Source organism: Equus caballus, chromosome 26 (assembly GCF_041296265.1).
Source record: "Equus caballus isolate H_3958 breed thoroughbred chromosome 26, TB-T2T, whole genome shotgun sequence".
In the NCBI taxonomy this organism is placed as follows: domain Eukaryota; kingdom Metazoa; phylum Chordata; class Mammalia; order Perissodactyla; family Equidae; genus Equus; species Equus caballus.
Genome location: NC_091709.1, coordinates 45288078 through 45309055, shown reverse-complemented (window position 1 = coordinate 45309055; position 20978 = coordinate 45288078). Strand labels below are relative to the sequence as shown.

The 20978-nt window shown below is 45.2% G+C and overlaps 1 protein-coding gene across 2 annotated transcripts; it reads right to left on the bottom strand.

Moving 5' to 3' along the window:
• Positions 1-8033: 8033 nt before the first annotated feature.
• On the bottom strand, positions 8034-19387 carry NDUFV3 (NADH:ubiquinone oxidoreductase subunit V3). 2 transcript variants are annotated; one of them, XM_005606169.4, is made up of 4 exons: positions 18716-19387; positions 17231-17351; positions 10627-11718; positions 8034-8273 (listed from the first exon to the last, which is right to left on the bottom strand). In XM_005606169.4, the coding sequence occupies exons 1-4, from the start codon at positions 18761-18763 to the stop codon at positions 8110-8112; spliced, it is 1425 nt and encodes a 474-aa protein (XP_005606226.1). In that variant the 5' UTR covers positions 18764-19387; the 3' UTR covers positions 8034-8109. The 2 variants fall into 2 exon arrangements, with proteins under 2 accessions (XP_005606226.1, XP_003364253.1); XM_003364205.5 differs by lacking the exon at positions 10627-11718 and having other exon boundaries at positions 18716-18894.
• Positions 19388-20978: the final 1591 nt, after the last annotated feature.

Sequence of the window (20978 nt, the reverse complement as noted above, 5' to 3'; positions counted from 1 at the left end):
CACCCAGCTGTCCATCTACTGTAGAACTTGAAGACTCAGTATTTGCAAAAGGCACTTTTTGTCATGAGGACACATGGCTAGTGCCCTCACTACCAGGTCTTGGCTGCATGTTTTACATGATTTCAAGGAGACAGGGGAGAAGTCCACACTTACTCCCAACAGATCAAGGTGACATCCTCAAGTAAAAGAAACAGATATCAGAGATAACGGAATGTTTTATGTATTCTCCAGATTTGTGGGGAAAACATAGTCATTGATTTTTGCACAGAAAAATTGGATACTATAACCACACTCATTGTTTTACGTGGGGCAGTCTTGCCTGCTGTCAATTGTCAACCATGTCACTCCTTCCTTCCTAACTCTAAAAGCTTGGATTTAGATTCACTTCACGGGGAAGTGCTGTAGTTTTTAGTGTAAAGACACACTTGGCCATCACTAAGGCACGTGTGCAAGCCCCACACTTACCACTGTCCCAGAAGTGGGTTTCCCATGGAACCAAGGAGAAAAGCTTCAGGCTCCTCCCCCAGGGGGCTGGGTAAGGGCCCAGCCAAGGCTTCACATGGTCACGTGGCATCAAATTTGCAAGAGTAAGATTTTGACCACAATCACTTATGACCACAGCCTCTTTCCACCCCAGCTCCCTCTGTCACATTTCCATCCTGTTCGCTGTTGGAGGGGCTGGGGACATGCTAGGACCTGGCTCAGGTGTAGGATACACTTAGTTTGGGCTTAATGGGCTGTGCTGGGTTTGCACTGACTTCCTTGTGTGGCTAAGCTGCTGATAGCTGTCTCGTGTGGGAATGGTTTACGGGCATATTCCTGCTTCCCATTGAGCTGACCCCCCAGGTACGCTGCTGTGAAGGTGTTGACCAGAGGGGATATTGTGGTATGAACATGTGACATGACCAGGAACATGTGGCATGACTATGAACATGTGACATAGCCATAAACCTGTGATATGATTGTGAACATGTGACATGACCACAAACATCTGGTATGAATATGAGCTATGAATGTGTGAGATGGCTGCAAACATATGACGTGACCATGAACATGAGGTATGACCATGTTCCGCGATGCTTGGCACCAGAAGGAGGTGGAGGAGGAGGAGAAGCAAGTTTTGAAACGCGTGGAGCCAGATGCTAGTCGGTGGGAAATTCAATCATGAAAAATTATATCAGGAGATTTGGTTCCCATTTGTACCCAGACAAACAGAATTTCTCTCCTGTGAGGAATGTACTCTTTCATGCAGAATATGCAATTAAACATAGCTATTACTTTTCTTTTTTGATGGAATCATGTGAAATAAAATCGACCAGAATTCCTGTGTTTGAAGCAGTACCACAAACAGCAAGGACATCTGTGTGTGAGGTCACATTTTTTTATGCATCCAAACTATCAAAAAATAACTTTTAATCTACCATGCAAGAGGAAAGACTGAATTATCTTTATATTTTAGCAAAATATATGAGATTGTCATGTGAAGAAGCAATCAAAAAGTATGTAGCCAGAGGCCGGCCCCATGGCTGAGTGGTTAAGTTTGCATGCTCTGCTTCGGCAGCCCAGGGTTTCGCCAGTTCGGATCCTGGGCACGGACATGGCACTGCTTATCAAGCCATGCTGAGGGGGCATCCCACATGCCACAACTAGAAGGACCCACAACTAAAAATATACAACTATGTACCGGGGGGCTTTGGGGAAAAAAAGGAAAAATAAAATCTTCAAAAAAGTATGCAGCCAAAATTTATTTTTAGTTAACTGCCTGACACATATAGAAGTATGGCAAGTGGTTAATAAAAATACGTTATTTTTCTGGATTGTGATGTTTACAGTATCTGCCAGCTTTTAAAATTTGTAAGCTATTTTTCTCATTCTAAATATTCACTTTCATATCTAATTTTGAACTCATAATTCTGCATTATTTTTATCAAAAAGAGTTCTCCAAGGGCCAGCCCAGGGGCATAGTGGTTAAGTTCACATGCTGTGCTTCAGCGGCCTGGGGTTCGCTGGTTCAGGTCCTGGGCGCAGACCTACACGCTGCTCATCAAGCCATGCTGTGGCAGTATCTCACACAGACGAACCAGAAGGACCTATGCCTAGGATATACAACTACGTACTGGGGCTTGCAGGGGAGAAAAAAAGAGGAAGATTGGCAACAGATGTTAGCTCAGGGCCAGTCTCCTCATCAAGAAAAAAAGGTCTCCAAATTCTGTAAGCTTCAGGCCCCACAAAACCTGAATCCATCCCTGACAGTGGTCTATCTTCTCTTTTTTTATTGCTGTTAATTTTCATTGAACTCATTCTAGCCTTAGGTAATATTCATTCATGGACATAGGAACTAATTGAAAAAAATAGTTCCAATACATCTCACTAAAAAATGTATGTCTGATAAAATTTTACTTTTTAAGTTAAGAAGTGTTTGTTAAAATTGGACTTTATTTTTTTTTAAGATTTTATTTTTTTCCTTTTTCTCCCCAATGACCCCCCCCCCCCCCCCCCGGTACATGGTTGTATATTCTTCGTTGTGGATCCTTCTAGTTGTGGCATGTGGGACGCTGCCTCAGCGTGGTTTGATGAGCAGTGCCATGTCCGCGCCCAGGATTTGAACCAACGAAACACTGGGCCGCCTGCAGCGGAGCGCGCGAACTGAACCACTCGGCCACAGGGCCAGCCCCTGGACTTTATTTAAAAACAGATTAAAAAAATCTATAAATAAAAGTTTCAAGAAAAATTTGGTTTTTAATAAGATCGAATTTTTTTTAAATCTTTAATTTTTAAAAAAATTTGTTTAAATTTTAAAATCAAGTGAAAAATTTTTTAATATTAATTTTTAAGTCTTTTCTGTCCACAAATCTGTCAGACAGAAAAGAACTCATGTGACACTTTAAAAACTAAAAACCATGAAATTTAATACTAAATTATTAAATTTAACCAATAAAAAGAAATTGAAGTAAAAAGGAAGGGATTGCTAAACTTCAGATAAATGTTTTTTTCAAGAGATACTGGTTCTTAAAAATCCCACTAAAATCAGGAAATGGAGTGTGAGAAGCAGGAAGCGCTCGGAGAAACTGAGCCCCAGTTTCTATTTTAGATGCACTGACCGGCTCTGAAAGATGAGCTGAGCTGCTCTCAGGCAGCCTCCCAGCTCCCTTCTCCCGCCCTGCCGATTCTCCGGTTTGTGTGAGTTTTACTTTGTCGGGGTTTGTAAGAGTCCCATCTGTCTCGCAGCCATCCCCTGCTTCTATGTGCAAAGGGTTCTGTGGTCAAGCCCTCCTCCTACCACAGCTCCTCGGTTCTGGAGCTTTCATGCTGATTCATCTCTTCATCTCTTAGGGGGCTGGAGTTCACCGTCTAGTTCCCTCCTGGGAAGGGCCCCTAGGTGGTAAATTTTCTGAAGAAAACAGTTAGAAGACGGTACCAGTGGAGGGCAGGCAAAAATGATCTCTCTGAAGGTTAGCTGCCCAACAAATGGAACAGAAACAGAAAGTGTATTTAGATACACACAGGAAAATATGCTCAAAATGAAGGATTGTTTCAAATAATAGAATGAGAAACAGAGACAATGGTTATTATCAAAGCAACTTGCTTTTTATGCCTCTAAGCATGGAAAACATATTTTCACCCACACTCTGTGGGATAAAAGTTATCAGATTAGCAAATATCAGAGGCCAATGACAGCTACTGCTGGGCAGGGTGTGAGGGGATAGGTGCGTTCGTAAACTGGTGGAAAGATTATAAACCGGACTGACTTTTCAGGACGGCCGTCTGGCTGTGTCCGTCAGAATCCCCACGTCCCCTGGCCACCAGCAGGGGCACCACACTCCAGTGCAGCACAGCACCGCTCTGCCTGGGGGAACGCACTGACCCGGTTCCTCTCTCTGCCTCGCTTCTTCCTTTCCAATTTTATTCTCCACCTTACTAGCAGGATTTTAAAAACTCTTTTTATTATGAAAGTTCCCATGCACCCAAAAGTTAGTGAGAACCGAACCATGAACTTCAGTGTGCCCATCACTCAGACTCAAAATTACCATTTGCCCTCTTTTATCCTCAGCGCCACCAGCCCCTTCCCTCATTTTTCTGTCAGAGTATTTCAAACAAATTACCATGGTGGGGTTTTTTAATAAAACAGGACAGCTAAATTCCTCTCCTACAGGTAGAGCCTGCTGTGAACTGGATGTTTGTGTTCCCCCAAATTCATATAGTGAGGCCCCAGCCCCCAGTGCGATGGTATTGGGAGAAGGCGGCGTCTGCAAGCCAGGAAGACAGCTCTGGCCAAGAACCAAATCGGCTGGCACTCTGATCTTGGACTTCCAGCCTCCAGAACTGGGAGATGGCACATTTCTGTTGCCTAAGCCATGCAGCCTGTGCTATTTTGTGACGGCAGCCGGAGGCGACTAACACAGAGCCCCAGCTTCTCAGCTCAGCCGCCACCACTTACTCAGCCTAAGTGTCTTCTCTCTCAAGCTGCAGCCCCTGGCAATGCCCAACGACTGACTGTTTCTTGAAAACCAGCTGCTGTTTCAGCGTCCAGGCCTTTGCATGTACCCATCCTGGTGCCTTGAAGACCACGCTCCCGGGCTCCCTCCGCCAATTCCACCTGCACCTGGTGAATTCCTAGTCCCCTCCCAACATTCAGGCTGGGCTTCATGTCCCACAGAGCCTCCCCTGATGCGCACTCACCTTCATCTCTTCCCAAACAGTTCACCTCTCTCGCCTTCCACTCCTGTCATCAGACTCAGCACCTTGTCTGGCAATGCTCTGCCCGTGCCTCCTGTCCCAGGCTAGCAACTCAGGAGAGACCCAGCATCTTTACTGTGTTTGAACCCCTGGCCCTGGCCTAGGCCTAACATGGAGTAAGCATTTAGAATGTCTATTCCAGGCCTGTAAGAGTGGAAGTACTCTAGAAGGAGCACTACTGTAGCTGTTAATTTTTTATATCCTAGTGTTCGTTTCGGATCCCTTCTAGAATAAAGTCTCTAAGAGGAGGGAAAAGAGGAGGCTCAGGGAGAGAAGGCAGTAGACACGGGGTGCTGAGCACCTAAAACACACCACTTGGCCAGTCTTCTCTCTGGCCAGTCCTTTTATTAAATTAAACAATCTATGTCGACGCTTTTAATACTGGGGTTGACAAACTGTGGCCCCTCAGACAAACCTTGCTCTCTGCCTCTTTGTGGAAGGCCCACACACTGAGAATGGTTATAGCATTTTATTTATTTATTCATTCATTCATTCATTTGCTGAGGAAGATTGGCCCTGAGCTAACATCTGTTGCCAATCTTCCCCTATTTTGTATGTGGGATGCTGCCACAGCATGGCTTCACGAGCAGTGTGTATGTAAGTCCACGCTTGGGATCCGAACCTGTGAACGCTGGGCTGCTGCAGCAGAGCACGCAAACGTAACCACTATGCTACCAGGCCAGCCCTGGTTTTAACACTTCTAAAGCATTGTTAAAAAACAAAAAAAAGTGTGCAACATTGACTGTATGTAGCAAAGCCTAAATATTTACTCTCTGGCCCTTTACAGACAACATGTGCCACTCTCTGCTTTAACAGAATGAATCAATTTTGTATAGTTTATTTCTCACACACCATCCCTGTGGGGTGTGGTAAATACTGTAGTGTTGGTGGACTCCTTTTATAAGCCTTTGATTGCTTCCCACCTGCAAGGCTGCTGTCAGATGGCGTCAGGGGCCAGGAGTGAGCTGATGAGCAGTTCCTTGGGTTTTGAACGCTAGTTGAGTGACAGGCAGGAGAACACAAACTATTAAAACACACAGCACGTGCTTGGAAGCCACAAGATAATCTGCTGATGTTGAGTTATTAACCAGCTGCCAGTAAACATTAGGGCAAGAACCACAATAAGCAAGGACTGGACTTGGGATTTACATACAATCGCCTCCAGTCCAAGGGCACTTATTCGTAACAGGTGTAAGAGAACAAATGTCTAGAAAGATGCCAGAGTTCAGGTGACAGGAAAAGTATAAAAGGAGATAGAGTAATTACCTGATTTAAAGCAAACCTAGTAAACTGGTTTAAAAATCTCGTGGAAAAGCAAGCAATAGAAATGTTCACGCATCCCATGGGATTCATCAGCTCAGTTTCTGGAAATCCACCTTAAGGACACAAGACAAAATACAAATGAGTTTATTCCCACAGATGTCGCTGGCAGCACTGTTTAAAGAGAACATGGGAAATAACACAGATCCAAACGGCTGTGCTTGGTGCGGAACCATCATGTTGCCACCAGACGGAATAGTGAGGAGTCATTAGCAAGACGGGTCTAAATGCAGACCCACTCCTCCCCGGCTGACTGCTGCCTTTCAAGCCTTTTCAGTGGGCAGAGGAGAGGGAACTGAACACCCAGGGAGACTGAAAGTCGGCCCAGCAGGACCAGTGCCAAGGCAAAAACATGCAAATTAAAATATATTCATACTTTTTTTTTAGGAAGATTAGCCCTGAGCTAACATCTGCCACCAGTCCTTCTCTTTTTGCTGAGGAAGACTGGCCCTGAGCTAACATCTGTGCCCATCTTCCCCTACTTTATATGTGGGATGCCTACCACAGCACGGCTTGCCAAGCAGTGCTATGTCCACACCCAGGATCCAAACCAGTGAACCCCGGGCCGCTGAGAAGTGGAACGTGCGCACTTAACCACTGCACCACCGGGCTGGCTCCCATACTCCTTTTCATAGAGAAAGAATTTCAACTCTCTGTGGCATTAACAGTCCAGGGAAATGTGGTCTGCGGCGTCATATTCTATTCCCCTACACATCACAGGCGTTCTGTGGGCGGGTTTGAGAAACAGGCTATAAAATGAAAACAGCAGGATAGAAAGCTGTGTGTACACTACATGACTCCATCTAACCAAAACCACCACCACTGGGGAAATGTGAAATGATCATAATGGCTGGGTTAGCACAGTGGATTTTAGGTAATCTTACTATTTTCCATTTTCTTTCTTTTTGGCAATGTGGTTTCAGTACTTTAATTAAAAAATGTGGCTAGAAGAATCTTGCTGAGTTGCTAAGCCTCTTGGGTGGTAACAAAATCTGAGGCAGATGATCACAACACTAGTTTTCAATTTTGGTATTCTTCCTGGATTAACTTGAAGAAATGTAGGATTATAGAAATGAATCATCACTTAGGTACACTGTACTGTCTGCCGTAAGCTGACTGGAGGCCAAGGACCAGAACTCAGACAGGATGAAGCAAAGCCCTGGAGTCTGGGCGCTGGACGAGAAGGGAACCGTGAGAACGAAGCAAAGGCGAGCACGGCACGTCTGCGCACAGATGGACACCACCTCAGGCTGGGACACGCCGCCCTCGCGAATGGATGTGGTCTTTCACCTCAGCTCTCGGAGTCGGCAATAATCTCACCCAGTTTTGTTCCTTTCTCAGAGCAGATCATTGATTTCATCCCATCAGGATGCCTGATGCGTGGACTCAGATGGAGCCTGCCTGTGCGGCTCACACCCTCAGCCGTGTGAGTAAGGTCGTCACAGGTGAGGGAAGGTTACTGGCCAACCCAGAAGCCATCGGAGCTAAATCAGCGTTCAGCCACGTGAGCAAAGCTGCTACCGGACCAGACACCACGCCCACCTCTCCCTGATGCCCCACTGCAAACTCCCCCAAGGCTCCATCAAATACCCAGTGCAAGTGGGCAAAGACTCTGTTCCTTCTCTCATGATAAAATGCTAGAATATCCTAATCTCTGCAGTGCAGTAGTCAAAATTCGTAAAACTCCTACTTCTGCTTTACCAAGACCGAGATGCATGAAATGAGAAGGCACCATCACATTCATCAACCCTGGCTGGAAAGGCAGGTTAGCGCTGGACTGACCAGGGGCTCACAGAGCCACGCTGCAGGGAGCCAGTCCTCAAAGTGGATGGCCGTGTCCAGGGAGCCCTGACTTTATAATTGGGGGAAAGTCCTTGCACAGAGGGGTTTCTAAATACCCCTGAATAAGTACTAAGCAGCAGTGGTGCTAATCCCCTGTAGGTCTAAGAGGTGTAATGACACACGCCAGGCCCCAGGACTGTTGAGCGGACTTTATTTTTGCAGGCAAGAATGCAGCAGAGACAACGGCAGGTCCATCTTTCAACCGGGCTCTCAGTGTCGAGGTGACTCCCGTCCTGAAGAGGGCTGAGGCATCCTGAACTTTGAGAGTTCCAGGTTCAGGTCTAAGAAGGTGAACGTGTTGTAGTCATGATGCTGGAGGTTCTTGTAGGTGGTATTGTCGCATGGCTCGGTGGGCACGGCAGCCTGCGCAGGCTCTGAGGAAACAACACAGCTCGTGAGAATGTCCGCGGAAGGCGCTTTACAACGAGCCGGCTCACACACAGACTCTTACACACCAAGCATGCCTCATCAACCTACTTGTATGACTAAATGTCTAATTAGAAAAGAAAAGCCCAGGAAAGCAACAGGATTTTCATAAGCAAAAGAAAGGAATTAGCTGAAAATTTATCCTAACACATGTAGCCTTAAAGATGTAAGAAATAGAATAGTTACTACAATGCGTCTTAACATCTTACTTTGTATACTTCTAGGCCCTGGACTTCTCAAAATTTTGCAAATGCCTAGAACAATTACGGAGGGACTTCCAGGTCACTTAAAGCTGCAGGAAAAAAATTAGATCTACTAGAAATCTGTCTATAATAGAAACAAGCTATTTAAAGAAAATTTTCTAAAGGAGAAACTAAGTGAGCTTTCTAAGTCTCTAAATACAAGAAAATTCGATAACTCCAACTGTTTTAATAATAACACAGTTAAGGGGAACTGGAAATGAGATGTGTAGTTTTTGTTGTTTTAACTTTTTTTGGAAAAAGTTGTTGGTATACTTTAGACTTATAAACTAAAAAATACTAACTTAGATTTAAGTGGAAAAAAGAATTAAAATCCATACATCTACACATTGGGTAATCTTGAAACTAAAAGTGTGTGTTTGAAGCAAAAGAAATACTGCTCTCCCGCAACACGACGCGCAACATAGAATGACGGCAAAAATGAAGCTTGCGTGGGATGAAGGCCAAGGTTTGGGTGAAGTCCTTACTGACCCCAAACTTGTGTCACGGGGCTCTCTCAGCTTCTACTCAGGCTGCACATAAATACCTTAAATACATTTTTCCCACTATTTGAATTCATACCAAAAGCTTTGTTTTTCAACTTTTTAGTTGTATTAACAAAAATGATGTCTCATTTAAAGAGCTGACATCTTTCCAATCCTGGTGAGTACCCTCGATGTGGTGTAGGGACATCTTCAAAGCGGAACGCATTAATATAGCCCACACAGGGAAGGCGGTCACTGAGGGGAAAGTGGGCTTAGCAAACCTTATTGAAACCACCCCACCTGGAAGGCACGGCGCCGGGCAGCTGCGGTGAGGACTACGCAGTGGCACCCGTCCACCCTGCACAGACACAGCCCCTGCAACGGGGGCTGCACTCCTGGGCTGCACTCCTGGGCAGCGTCTTTAGCCTCCAAAGGGCAGAGAGAATATTGGAAAAATAATACATCCATGAAAAATTAGAAGCAAATTTTTCTCAAAAAGGCTTGACATCTGAAAACCCCAAATTCTCTGTGTTTTTATCCTGAAGGTTCTGGCATTCCTCTCCAATTTACAGCAGAATGACTAAAACAGTAGCATCAGGAAATGCAATTCTTGACGTCTTGAGAAGTCTGGCAAGCGCTGGCACATTGCATATTAATGAAAGAGGGAGAAAATGGAGACAGAAGAAAACACATAAATTCTGTCAACATAATGCAACCGATGACAATAATCACCAGGTAATGTAAATTAGGCAAGGAGGTTTTGAAAGGAAGAAAGAGCAAACAGGAAGGAGCTGGGCTGGTTAGCAATGCATTTTAAAGATGTCCCAAAGAGCCACAGATTCTAAAACTGGAGACCTCCTGTACCGTTTTGCCATGACCCACCTAAAGCACATTATATTTTGTAAAGGTCGATGCACGAGAAAACGGTAACAGGAAGAACAAGTTCCCTTTAAAAATGTATGGGAGCAAAAAAACCCTTCATATAAATTCAATATAGAAAAATAAAGCAGCTCATTGTGTTTTTCAGGTAAATCAGAGAAGGAAGCACTGTCCAGCGAGAAGACAACTTATGCCGTCCATGGCTGCCTTCGTGTCACTTACCGCTTTAATTCCTAACATGCGGGGTTCTCCCTTAGGCCTGAGGATGCTAGATGCAACCAGCTGTTTCGCCCACCCAAAGACCATAATACTGAGTGTCACTATCGCTCTTCAGTATGGGAGTCAACTAGGACGCCGTTTACTCAGTGAAATGCTCTGTAAGTTCATGAACACTTGGACACTCTCAAAAGTTAAGGGTGATGATGTTAAACTGCCAGTTTTCAAAATTATATTGGTTAAAGAGCAGGCAAGAGTGCCAAGGGCATACTCTTTCATTTCGAAATAAATCTGAAATGTTTTAGGGGTTCTGTACATAAGGTGTGTATGATTCACACTTCAGACACCCTCCTCTGCTCATCTGAGACAGTGTTTAGGCCCTATTTCTACTAGAGAATCTGACTGTGAGACTTCTTTCTATCACACAGTTCTTCAGACTCTAACCGCCCCCAAAGGACAAGGAGTTCTCAACCACAGTATACCCTGTGTGTCGTCCTGGTCTCCCAGTTGGGTTGCCGAGTCTTCGATGATTTCGCCCTTTTCCTCAAGCTTCAGTACTGCTGTCTTTTCATCGAAAACGTCTTTCTTATGAACAGGAACTGGCTTCAAATTTTTTATTGGTACCTGATCTTCCAAAATCTCTTCTTTGGCCTTCACTGTTCCTATTACCTGCTTCCCCAGATCTTCTTTTTTGAACAGGGGAAAAGCCCTCTCCCCATCAGGGTCTGGTACTTGTTTTTCCAAACCTCCTTCTCTGGCCTCAGGCGCGGTTGCTCGCAGCTGTCTTCCTGCTGTGGTTTCTTCTGTCAGTTGAGTGGGCGCTGGGCCACCATTCGGTTGTGTGGATAATCCTGATTTTGTATGGTCAGATAAGATTTTTTTAACTTCAAATGGCTTTTGCCTTTCTTTTTCTATTTCATTCGATCTGAATACTTTCTGCAGTTGTTTCTCCTTCACGTTTTGCTTCATAAACTCTCCAGCTACTTGTGACTTGGGCACTGCTGGTTTTGGTCCAGCACCATTTCTGTCCTCTAACAGCTTTGCAGTGGTCCCTTTCTTCTTTGCCTGATGGGGCCTCTCTGGAGAGGTGAGGTCAGGAGGTGGCTGCTGTGACCGGGCCTTCTCTTTTGTTGACATTGCAGTTTTGGGGGCTCTGCTGTCAAAGGAATGGGAGCCCTCTGGTTTTGGGAACCTGCCTTTGCCTTTGCTCGTCACCTGAGGATCAGCTCCTGAGCTGTCACCCTCCTCGTCTGACTCTGAATCAGAGGAGCTGGACGAGGATGAAGATGAGTCATCCGTCCCTCTCCTGCTCTGCTGAAGAGCTTCTGGATCAGAACCCTGTTTTCTGAATGGAGATGGAACTTTCTGAGGAAACTCTACCAAAGTCTTTCTTGACAAACGCTTGGGAACCCCTTCATCTGTGAATAGCCTGTGGTCATCGGGCTTAGGGCTAGCTACCATCCCACCTTCACTCGCAACTGACGGGTAAGAACGGGGTGAAGACAGGCTGTGAGACAGTTCAGCTGCTGCTGGGGTGGCTAGTAGCCTGCCCCTCTCCTTTGGTTCCACTACATCTAGGAAACGGCATAAAGAGGAATATTTAAGATTTTAATATTTAGTTACAATCTAAATTCATCAAAGTCACAGACATTTCATGACACATCAATCTGTTATTTATAATATCTTCAAGACAATTATCCTAAGAAACACTCCATGGACGCCCACTTCAGTGAAGGCCAAGCCACAGGGGAGAGAGAGCAGCAAGAAACGTAGATGTTTCCCTTTGTAGCTGAAAATTTAAAAAATGGGGATTTTTACCAACAGAAGTAACAAACGCCTCCGTTTTTCACAATGAGAGCTTCTTTGATGATAATTATTGAAGTTTTACAAATGTATAATTTCTTAAGGCTCTAAAAACCTGATGCTTTTCAAATATTAAAAAAGTTATCCATACTGTATGAACTTGAACTTTCTGTACAAAGTAGTGATGAGCCTGGTTTGGGTTTGGGTATGCACATACGTGTGTTTAAGAGTAGGGGGTCGGAGGAGGGGGTCATGTCTCACGTCGTTCAAATGAAGCTGCCCCTAAGAGAGAGAAAGTCCTTCAAAACCACAAGTCATCTGGGGATTTCTTCAGCCAAGGAAAATGAAAGTATTACAAGACTAAAGAAGTCTAAAGTAATTTGATATCATATATGTCACTGGAAACAACAGGTTTTAAACTGTAAAAAATAAGTGCTAATATAAAAGTCTTACATTTTATAGAATCAATTATGAGAAAAATGAAATCACATATAATACACTGATTAGAGCTGATTTCATTCCATTTTTTTCAGGTGGTAAATCTTTTCTAACCATACAGATCAGAAGGAAAATATACAAGTTTTATAAATTACAATTACTTTTCAAATGTAAAGCAAAATTTTTAAAAAAATCACAGATGGGCATACTCTAAATCTAGTCTTTATTTTCAAGTCTAGGAGTCTATTTTCTACTAAAAATACCTCAATCCTACTTCTCTAAAGTGGAAAAAATATAGTCCTAACTTTCCTAGCTTACCAGTATCCAAAGAGGTTTTTGTCTGTTTTTTGTTTTGTTTTGTTTTTGAGGAAGATTAGCCCTGAGCTAACATCTGCTGCCAATCATCCTCTTTTTGCTGAGGAAGACTGGTCCCGAGCTAACATCCATGGCAATCTTCCTCTACTTTATATGTGCGACACCTGCCATGGAATGGCTTGACAAGCCGTACGAGGGTCCACACACAGGATCCGAACTGGCGAACCCTGTGCCACTGAAGCAGAACGTGAGAACTTGAGAACTTAACTGCTGCACCACCTGGCCAGCCCCAAAGAGGTTTTTAATTGCTTTCTGAGTTCAGGAACAGAATAATAGAAAATGATCAAAAAAAACTGAGGAACAACTAAAAATCAGAAATGGGGCAAAGAGAGGTTAACGGTCAGTGTAAAAGAAAATGACTGAACATCTAAAGCAGTGGGTGACTGTTTGAAACCAGCACCTGCACCTCCATCATCACTACCTCCTCCACGGCATGTGTGACTCCGTGGCAACACGCTGGCCCAGAATCTACATTCTGACTGTCCAGAGCAGGTGCTGAGGCAGGGAACTCTCGGGACTCACAAAGAGCTCCAAGATTGTGTCAAACACAAAAATAAGGCAAAGGCATGCACACGCAGTTGAACGCTCCCTTTTTCTCTCTCTCTCTCTCTGTCTCTCTAGATGGTACAGCTCAGACATTCCTAATGGCAATGTATAAGAGATGCCGGCCTCCAAACCCTGCTAGCCTGCTCACCTGTATCATTAATCCACCTGTATGCTGAGCATTAATTTTCTAAGTATGAAAAATTAACTTAAAATAAGCCCTATCTTAGATAGGCTGCTTTGAATAGAAAAACTGTAATGCCTAAATCTCCCAAAGTATGTGATGGAGATTTTCTAAGGTGTAAGTTATTAAAACTACATTATAGGTTGATTTATCACCTACTGAAAATGGAAAGAAAATTTCAAATGGGATTAACAATGATATAATTTAGACATTTTGTTTGAAAAGGAAACTTCTATTATACAAGATGAGAATGCTTTAAGTTTCTTTTCTTCATGCTAAGTCATGGGAGAACTCCATGGAAAGGCCAACGGCCAACGGACACTATAGGAATGCTTTTTGCTCGTTATCAAGAGCCCATTTCTGGCCTGCTGCAGCACCGGCCCAGCGTCTTCCTCATGACTCAGAAGGAAGCTGGCCACGATGATCGGCAGTCACCCCCAGTCGCTGCTGTACCGAGGTGCCACTCTGCACACCAATCTGCCTTCAGTAGTGCAGACCGCTGCCTGTCACCCGGAAGACAGCACCACAATGCAGAGGAGCAACGGCCCTCACTCTGAACACAAGTATGACTTCACCTGTGTGTTCATGAATCTCTTACGTTTGTCTAGAGGCAGGACGCCCCCATACTCTGAAAACGTTTTAGTTTGGCAGTGACTTTCCTTGAAAGATAAAAACAATAAAACACAAAGCTACCTAAATAAGGCTGGCCGTGGAATGCAACTCAGCACAATGCAGGGACTTTTAGGGACTGTTGCCAATGTCTCGGAGACTGTACCGGCCTCTGCACTAACACCAGTGACAGCACAGAGAGTTCTCCTTATGGCTTCTCTAGCTCCTCTCAAAATGGAACTTACATTTCCTGAATCTCTTTTCTGCTTGGTTGAAAAGTGAGGGCATGACCCTCAAGTTTTTGGTGGTCCTCCTATAAAAAACAAAAATGACTAGGGTGTTTGAAATGGATTAGCCACCTTAAAATACTTCCATATCTTGTCAATGGGTTAGAAAAGTAATTTCAGAAACAAAGATGCACTTCAACACGACATGAAAGAACAGTTATTCACATTTTATATGGTAATTAAAACTATTTTTTTACATGAGTTTGACTATAAAAAGTTGGTTTCTCTTTTTTAAATGAATACACAAGAACTGAGATTTTTCAGAGGCGAGACAGCACAGTGATTAAAAATAGCCAGTGGCGACTGCTTGCCTGGGTTCAAATCCAGGCTCCACCACCGACAACTGTGTGACCCGCCTCAGTTCACGTCTCTTTTCACCTCCTCTTCTCGTCTATAACATGGGGTCCTGATAGTATCTACTCATGGGGTTATGAGGACCAGCTGAGATAATATGTGGAGCGCTCAGAACAGTGCCTGGCATGCTGGTTACAATTAAATACACCAAATCCCTATTTCCAGAGATTCTTCACTTTTCAAACTGAATTAAGGATTTGAAATGGATAATTTTGGCTTCCTGACATTCTTTAAAAAGTGACACAGGAGTTATTCAGTCAATGATTTATTACTGACTGTTGCAAAATTCAGCCTAGTGACTGGACTCAAAGGAACACGAGAGCTGGAGAGCCAAGGGGTCTGCAGGAGGGGTCAGCTACAAGGAGACCCCGGATTCTGACAGCTGTGCGGACGGCTCTCCTCAGGAAGGACGCGAGTGCTACGAAAAGCTGGAGCCCCAGACAGAATAAGGCAGAACGTGTTCTGTGACCCCGGGGGCCTGCCTCGGGGGCAGACTTTGACTAGAGATGAGACCCCAAGCGTGAGTGCTTAGGGGCCCCCGTCTGCATGCAGGAAACTTCCATTAGAGCTTCCAAAGCCACCCACAACTGACAGGGGCTTCACCTGGCACGTGCCACTGGCGGGCGGAGAACATTTCTGAATCTTACACCCACCAAGCACTGACACTGCGGGGGAAACAAGAGGCCTGCACACGTGGATTTAGAAGCATCACTTCTTTTTCTTCATATGGGGATTATCAATTTTTAAATCACGAGATACAAGCAGAATGTGCATTAAAGACGGTGTAGTCCTGAAAGCCACCCTCCCACCTGAAAGCACTCTTGATTCACCCAGCACAGACATCTACCACCCTGATCATCATGTCTCACATCGACCCAATGAGGCTGGCACGCTGATCCCACTCAGGCACCCAGGAATCGAGGATGAGGCGTGCGGCATCCACCACGTCCAGAGGCAGAAGCTGTACGAGCCCAAGGCCAGCTCCCAGCTCAGTGCTCCAGTCTCATGACTGCACCCAACACTGTCACGAGATGAAGCACCCGTTTCCACTCACACACAGAAGCATGTTTCTAAAGGGTGGGGGGTGGGGGGGATCTTTGGCTTTGCCATGGTATTTTAAAATCCATTAATCCAATTTCATAAACCCACGAAATAATATTGCAGATATAAGAGTACAATTCACCAAGGGCAAAGATAATATTAAGTAATGAAATTCAACTAATCATTCATCGGTAAACATTAAAAGAATGTAAAAAACATGCCAAGCACAATACAGAATTTAACTGACATTCTTGTTAACACATTTTCGGTGTGACAATGCTATTGTGGTTATGTTAAAAAAAGAAAGTCTTCAAGTTTAGGATAACTATTCAAAAATTTATGGATTAGGAAAAGAAAAGAACACTGGACTTAAAAATGAGGAGGTATAGGACAGAATTAAATAATCCTCCTGCTGAATTCAGGCCTCCTGTTGATGGGGCTGCAGACGCCACCAGGAAGGTGTTTCCTCAGCCGAGACCAAGAGAGTGTGAAAGGCCGTGGCAGACTGGCACTCTCAACAAAATGCCAGTATTTATAACCTACCGATGTTTGTGTGTGGACCACAGAGGGGAAAAACAAAACAATCTAAACACTTTCAAACATCCAAACTGAGGAAATGGTGTTTTGGAGAAAATAAGACAAACTCAAATTATCATATGAAGATTAGAGATTTGCAAAGAGACTGTACTTATTTTTTTTTAGAGTTAACTAAGGTTTCATCAAGTAAGACTAAAGGCAAGGGACCTGTATTAAAATAAATTATTAATGAGCTGGGAGTAGCACATAAAATTCCCAGAAGTATTTAAAATATACTTGCATTGTCTATTTTCCTTCCATGAGGATATACTAATTGGTATTCAGAGGGAAAAATAAAGTAAAAACTGGTGATAAAAGTCAAAATGACTGTGGAAAGAGCTGGAAAGGCATCAGACATCATGCTTCATCAAAGTGAGTCATAATGGAAAACACTGCCTGCTCTTACTCCCTCTCCACAGTCATAAAACGACGCCCGAAACCCTGGACTGGAGCCCAGCGGAGCCTGGGAAACCACAGATGAGAAAGAACCAAAGACACTGAAAAAAGTCACAGTCGGGGCAGAAAAGCAAGGTGGGGCTCCTGACTCCCTCCCAGGAGTATGGGACTGTATTAGGGCCACCTAACTGCCACAGAGTCTTCATACTCTGCACCATGGTGCTACACGCTAGAGCTTGGCATTTAGAAAAGACAGACAGAACCAGTTCAGAGCCAAATGCTGAGCCAAGGACTGCTATGTTACTGACGTGTGTGGTCTGGAATCTGTGACAGACCTTATGTTTGATTACAATTGGGACACTGCTGGAAAGGAAGAACCAGAAATTAGGTAGGTAGTAAGACTTCTTTTCATCCTTGGAAAGCTGCCTGCCTTATTTGTTTTGTGTTCTCGTTCCCTTATGACTACCACTAAAATCTTACTTTTTGGTGGACTTTGCTTCTTGAGATTTGGTGGCTGTCCTTTTTCACTCTTTCCTGATTCTGCAGAGAGAGAAACGGTAGAAGCAAGTCCTCGAAACACTCGTGCCTCTAGGAATATAGTCTGACAAAAGAATGAACAAACACGGATATTTTAGAGCAAAGCCATTTATAATAGCTATTACTTCATATGAATACTATGTATTATTACTAAAAATGAATGCTTTGCTGTGCATTCATTTGGCATATTTCTGGAGCTTACTACAATTTTCATAATATACGCGTATTATGGAAATTTTGGAAAATACAAAAAAGCTGCAAGAAGAAAAAAACTCTCGAATTCAAGGAGAATCACTATTAACATTTGACTACTTCTCCAACCAGACTTCCTCCTGTGTATACTTTGTAGTCTCCAATTACCTATTAACCTAAAAAATACTATGATTCTTTTTGTAAAATGTTCTCCTAGACTTAGAAAGTAAAGCAAAATAAATACTATCTGTCCATTAAAAATGATGTAGATGAATAATAATTGCTTCAACAGTGTTTACATTGGATCACAAACGGCAAACATTTTATAAAGTGTTAACTCACTCAGCATCTATTTACTATGGCCTACTAGCGCTGGGCCCTGCTCTAGATGTGTTCATTTACTCAGCATATATTTACTACCGCCTACTATGTGCTGGGCTCTGCTCTAGATGTGTTCATTTACTCAGCATATATTTACTACCGCCTACTATGTGCTGGGCCCTGCTCTAGATGTGCTCATTTACTCAGCATACATTTACTACGGCCTACTATGTGCTGGGCCCTGTTCTAGATGCTGGACATAGAATGGAGGCGCCTACAGTACACATATGAAGGCGAAAATTTATTTTTCACGTTTATGACTGCAAGTAGGTGCATAGATGTACACAGGAAAGCTGAGAAAGTCGTTTGGAACTAGACAGTTCAAGGAGTAAACAATGGGCTCTAACAATAGATTTTCCCCCAGGCGTTCTTAACTGCTTTGCAATGAATAGTTAGTGCTTTTGTAATAAGGGCCATTTTTAATTTTAAATACAGTGAAGCCTTAGTTTTTACACACGGAGAAAGAAAGCCCTTCTCTCTCTCTTTTCATAGACGAGGTACTGTAAGCTGCCTTTTCAGCGCTGCGAAATAAGGCACCGGGGTCAAGCAGGAACCTGGACGCCGCCTCACATCCTCTCCTGGTTAAGGAGGAAGGAAAGACGCTGTCCGCAACGGCACGGACGGCGCACGACGGCACCGCACACCGGAGGCTCCCCAGGAGGTCCGGGACCAGCTGGGGCCCGACCGGGGTCCGCTCGCCGCCTCCCGCCCCAAGGACCCTGGGCTCGCCCGGCCAGCCTGTCCCGGCCCTACGCGGGGTCAGCACCCACCAGAACGGCCGGAGGTGGCCGTCAGGGCCGCGCCCCTCGCCCCAACCCTACACGGGCTCCCGGCCGCCGGCCCGGCCCCCTTTACCTTCAGCGCCCGGGCTCGTCCTTGCCGCAGCAGAAGGGAGGCGGCCATGACGGTGACTCGGGGGCGCGCCGGGCGACGGGCCGGGCGCGGCGGAGGTCGCGCCCGGACTGACGTGACCACCGCGCGCGCACCGCCCCCTGAGGTCCTGCCCCCTGGGACGAGGGCACCAATCACAGGCAGGGATAGAGGCGGGGCGGGGAAGCGGCAGCTGAGCGCGCGTCACCACCACGGCACGCCCCCGTCCCCGCCCCCTTGGCCAAATACACCAATCACAGGCAGGGCAGGGGCGGGCAGAGCCCTGGGCCTGCGCGCGCACCCCGGCCGCCCCGGCTCCACGCCCACTTCGAGACCACGCCCCCTGGTGGCGCTGCCAATCACAGGCGGGTTGGTCTATACGGACCCTGCGGGGGACAGGCAGTGTGGCGGCAGGGACGTCAAAGTGGTCGTTGGGCTGCGTGTCTCCAGGCATTGTCTGCCTGTGTCCCCTCCCCGCGTGGGCAGACTTCAGATTCGAGCGCAGAGTTCTCTGTTCGGCGGGCTTGAAGCCCCTCGGCACATTGTGTCCGGTCGGCGCACGTGCCCACCTCCCGCCATGGCCACCGTGGGGCGTCAGGTCAAGCCCCAGCCTGCGATCCGCGGGGTCACCACTGTTCACTGCCCGTCCTGCAGCGCGACCTCAGGCGGGACCGTGGACGCGCTTTTGGCCTATGACAACAGCAGTACCAGAGCTAGGCGGGTCAGAAATCCAACCTTTGTTTTACCTGTTTACAGCTGGCAGTGCAAAGATTCCCCCCAAACTTAGACGTAACCGCGGAGCAGGTGTACTTAGTTATCAGTCAGCTGGGAAACCATATACTAGTCTTTGCTGACAGCAGGAGTTGTTCCTCCGATCGTTCCTTCTCTTCTCGGGTCTTCTTCGGGCACCCATCACCTCTGCCCGGAGCTCTAGCAAGTACTGACCCAGCATTTTTAGAGAAAGCCTCAAAAACTTATGTTTGTCTATATGCCTTTATTAATCACATAAAATTCTATCTAAACTACTAGAAACTCCCTGTTATGTCTCGTAGGGATGAATTAGATTTCTTTTTAAGATAACAAGATAACTGGAGCATCCCTTGGATCCAAACCCTGAACTCAAAAGTGTTTGGGCCAAAGAGGAAAATTAAAATACTCAAATATCACACCCTCTGCACCCATGCCCTAGCTCTGCATTCTTGTCTAATGCATGCATTCTTTTTAAGCCCCAGAGGAAATGTGTTATTCCATTATCCCATGTAAATTAATAAAAGTGAATTATGTGGGTTGTTTTGTTTTGTTTTGTTTTAAGAGAGGTTAGCCCTGAGCTAACTACTGCCAGTCCTCCTCTTTTTGCTGAGGAAGACTGGCCCTGAGGTAACATTCATACGCATCTTCCTCTACTTTATACGTGGGATGCCCACCACAGTATGGCTTAGCCGAGTGGTGCCATGTCCACACCCGGGATCCGAACCGGTGAACCCAGAGCCACTGAGAATGAGAACGTGCGAACTTAACCGCTGCGCCACTGGGCTGGCCCCGAATTATGTGTTTTAAATTAAGATTTTTTTTTTTTAAAGCTTTCAGTAATACTGTGGTTTAAAAATATTGTTTAGGGTGATCATACAGAGTTTGCCTTAGTAAGTTAGTAAGATAATTTTCTTTTTAGTAAAAGAGAATAAAAGCAGGTAGCTCAGCAGACAGGAAAAGTAAATTTAAAAGGTTTTTTTGTTAAAAGAAAATAAGGAAATAAGGAAAGTTAAAGTGAAGTTAGATGTACCTAAAACTGTGTTTTAAAACGCATGTAGTCACCTCTTTCTGGCAATATTTGGCCACTAGATATCATGGAAAACCCTTGGGTTACTCAACATGTGGCAATGCTGGGTAGAATACTGCACGCATCATTTCAAGTGACCAGTTCTGTGCACAGGTCCAGTTCTGTCTTCTGTTGTCACCGCTGACTCTGGTCCATGATTGCTTCTCTCGTGTGGGCTGTGTAGTGTTGTACTTGAAGCTCACTTATTCTGGGCTCTTATCTCTGGGAATTCCTAAGGCTTGGGCTGAGGGTGCATTCCTCATGTGTGGATTTGGTTTTGGGTCTGCCAGGCACTGCTGAGTGCTGCCTGCCTTGGTCTAGTGTGGTCATTTGTTTCATAGTTTGGAATGTCCTGGACCACAGGAAGTGCGTGTCCCTGGGGACCAAAAACAGAGAAGCAAAAAACCACAAGAAGCCACGTCTGCCCTGGGA

Coding starts and splice junctions, on each gene's coding strand:
- NDUFV3 (XM_005606169.4), bottom strand. CDS start 18,763: ATGGCCGCCTCCCTTCTGCTGCGGCAAGGACGAGCCCGGGCGCTGAAG. Junction 17,352..18,715: donor GACGAGCCCGGGCGCTGAAG/GTAAAGGGGGCC, acceptor TTCTTTTGTCAG/ACTATATTCCTAGAGGCACG. Junction 11,719..17,230: donor GAAGCAAAGTCCACCAAAAA/GTAAGATTTTAG, acceptor GCCGTTTCCTAG/ATGTAGTGGAACCAAAGGAG.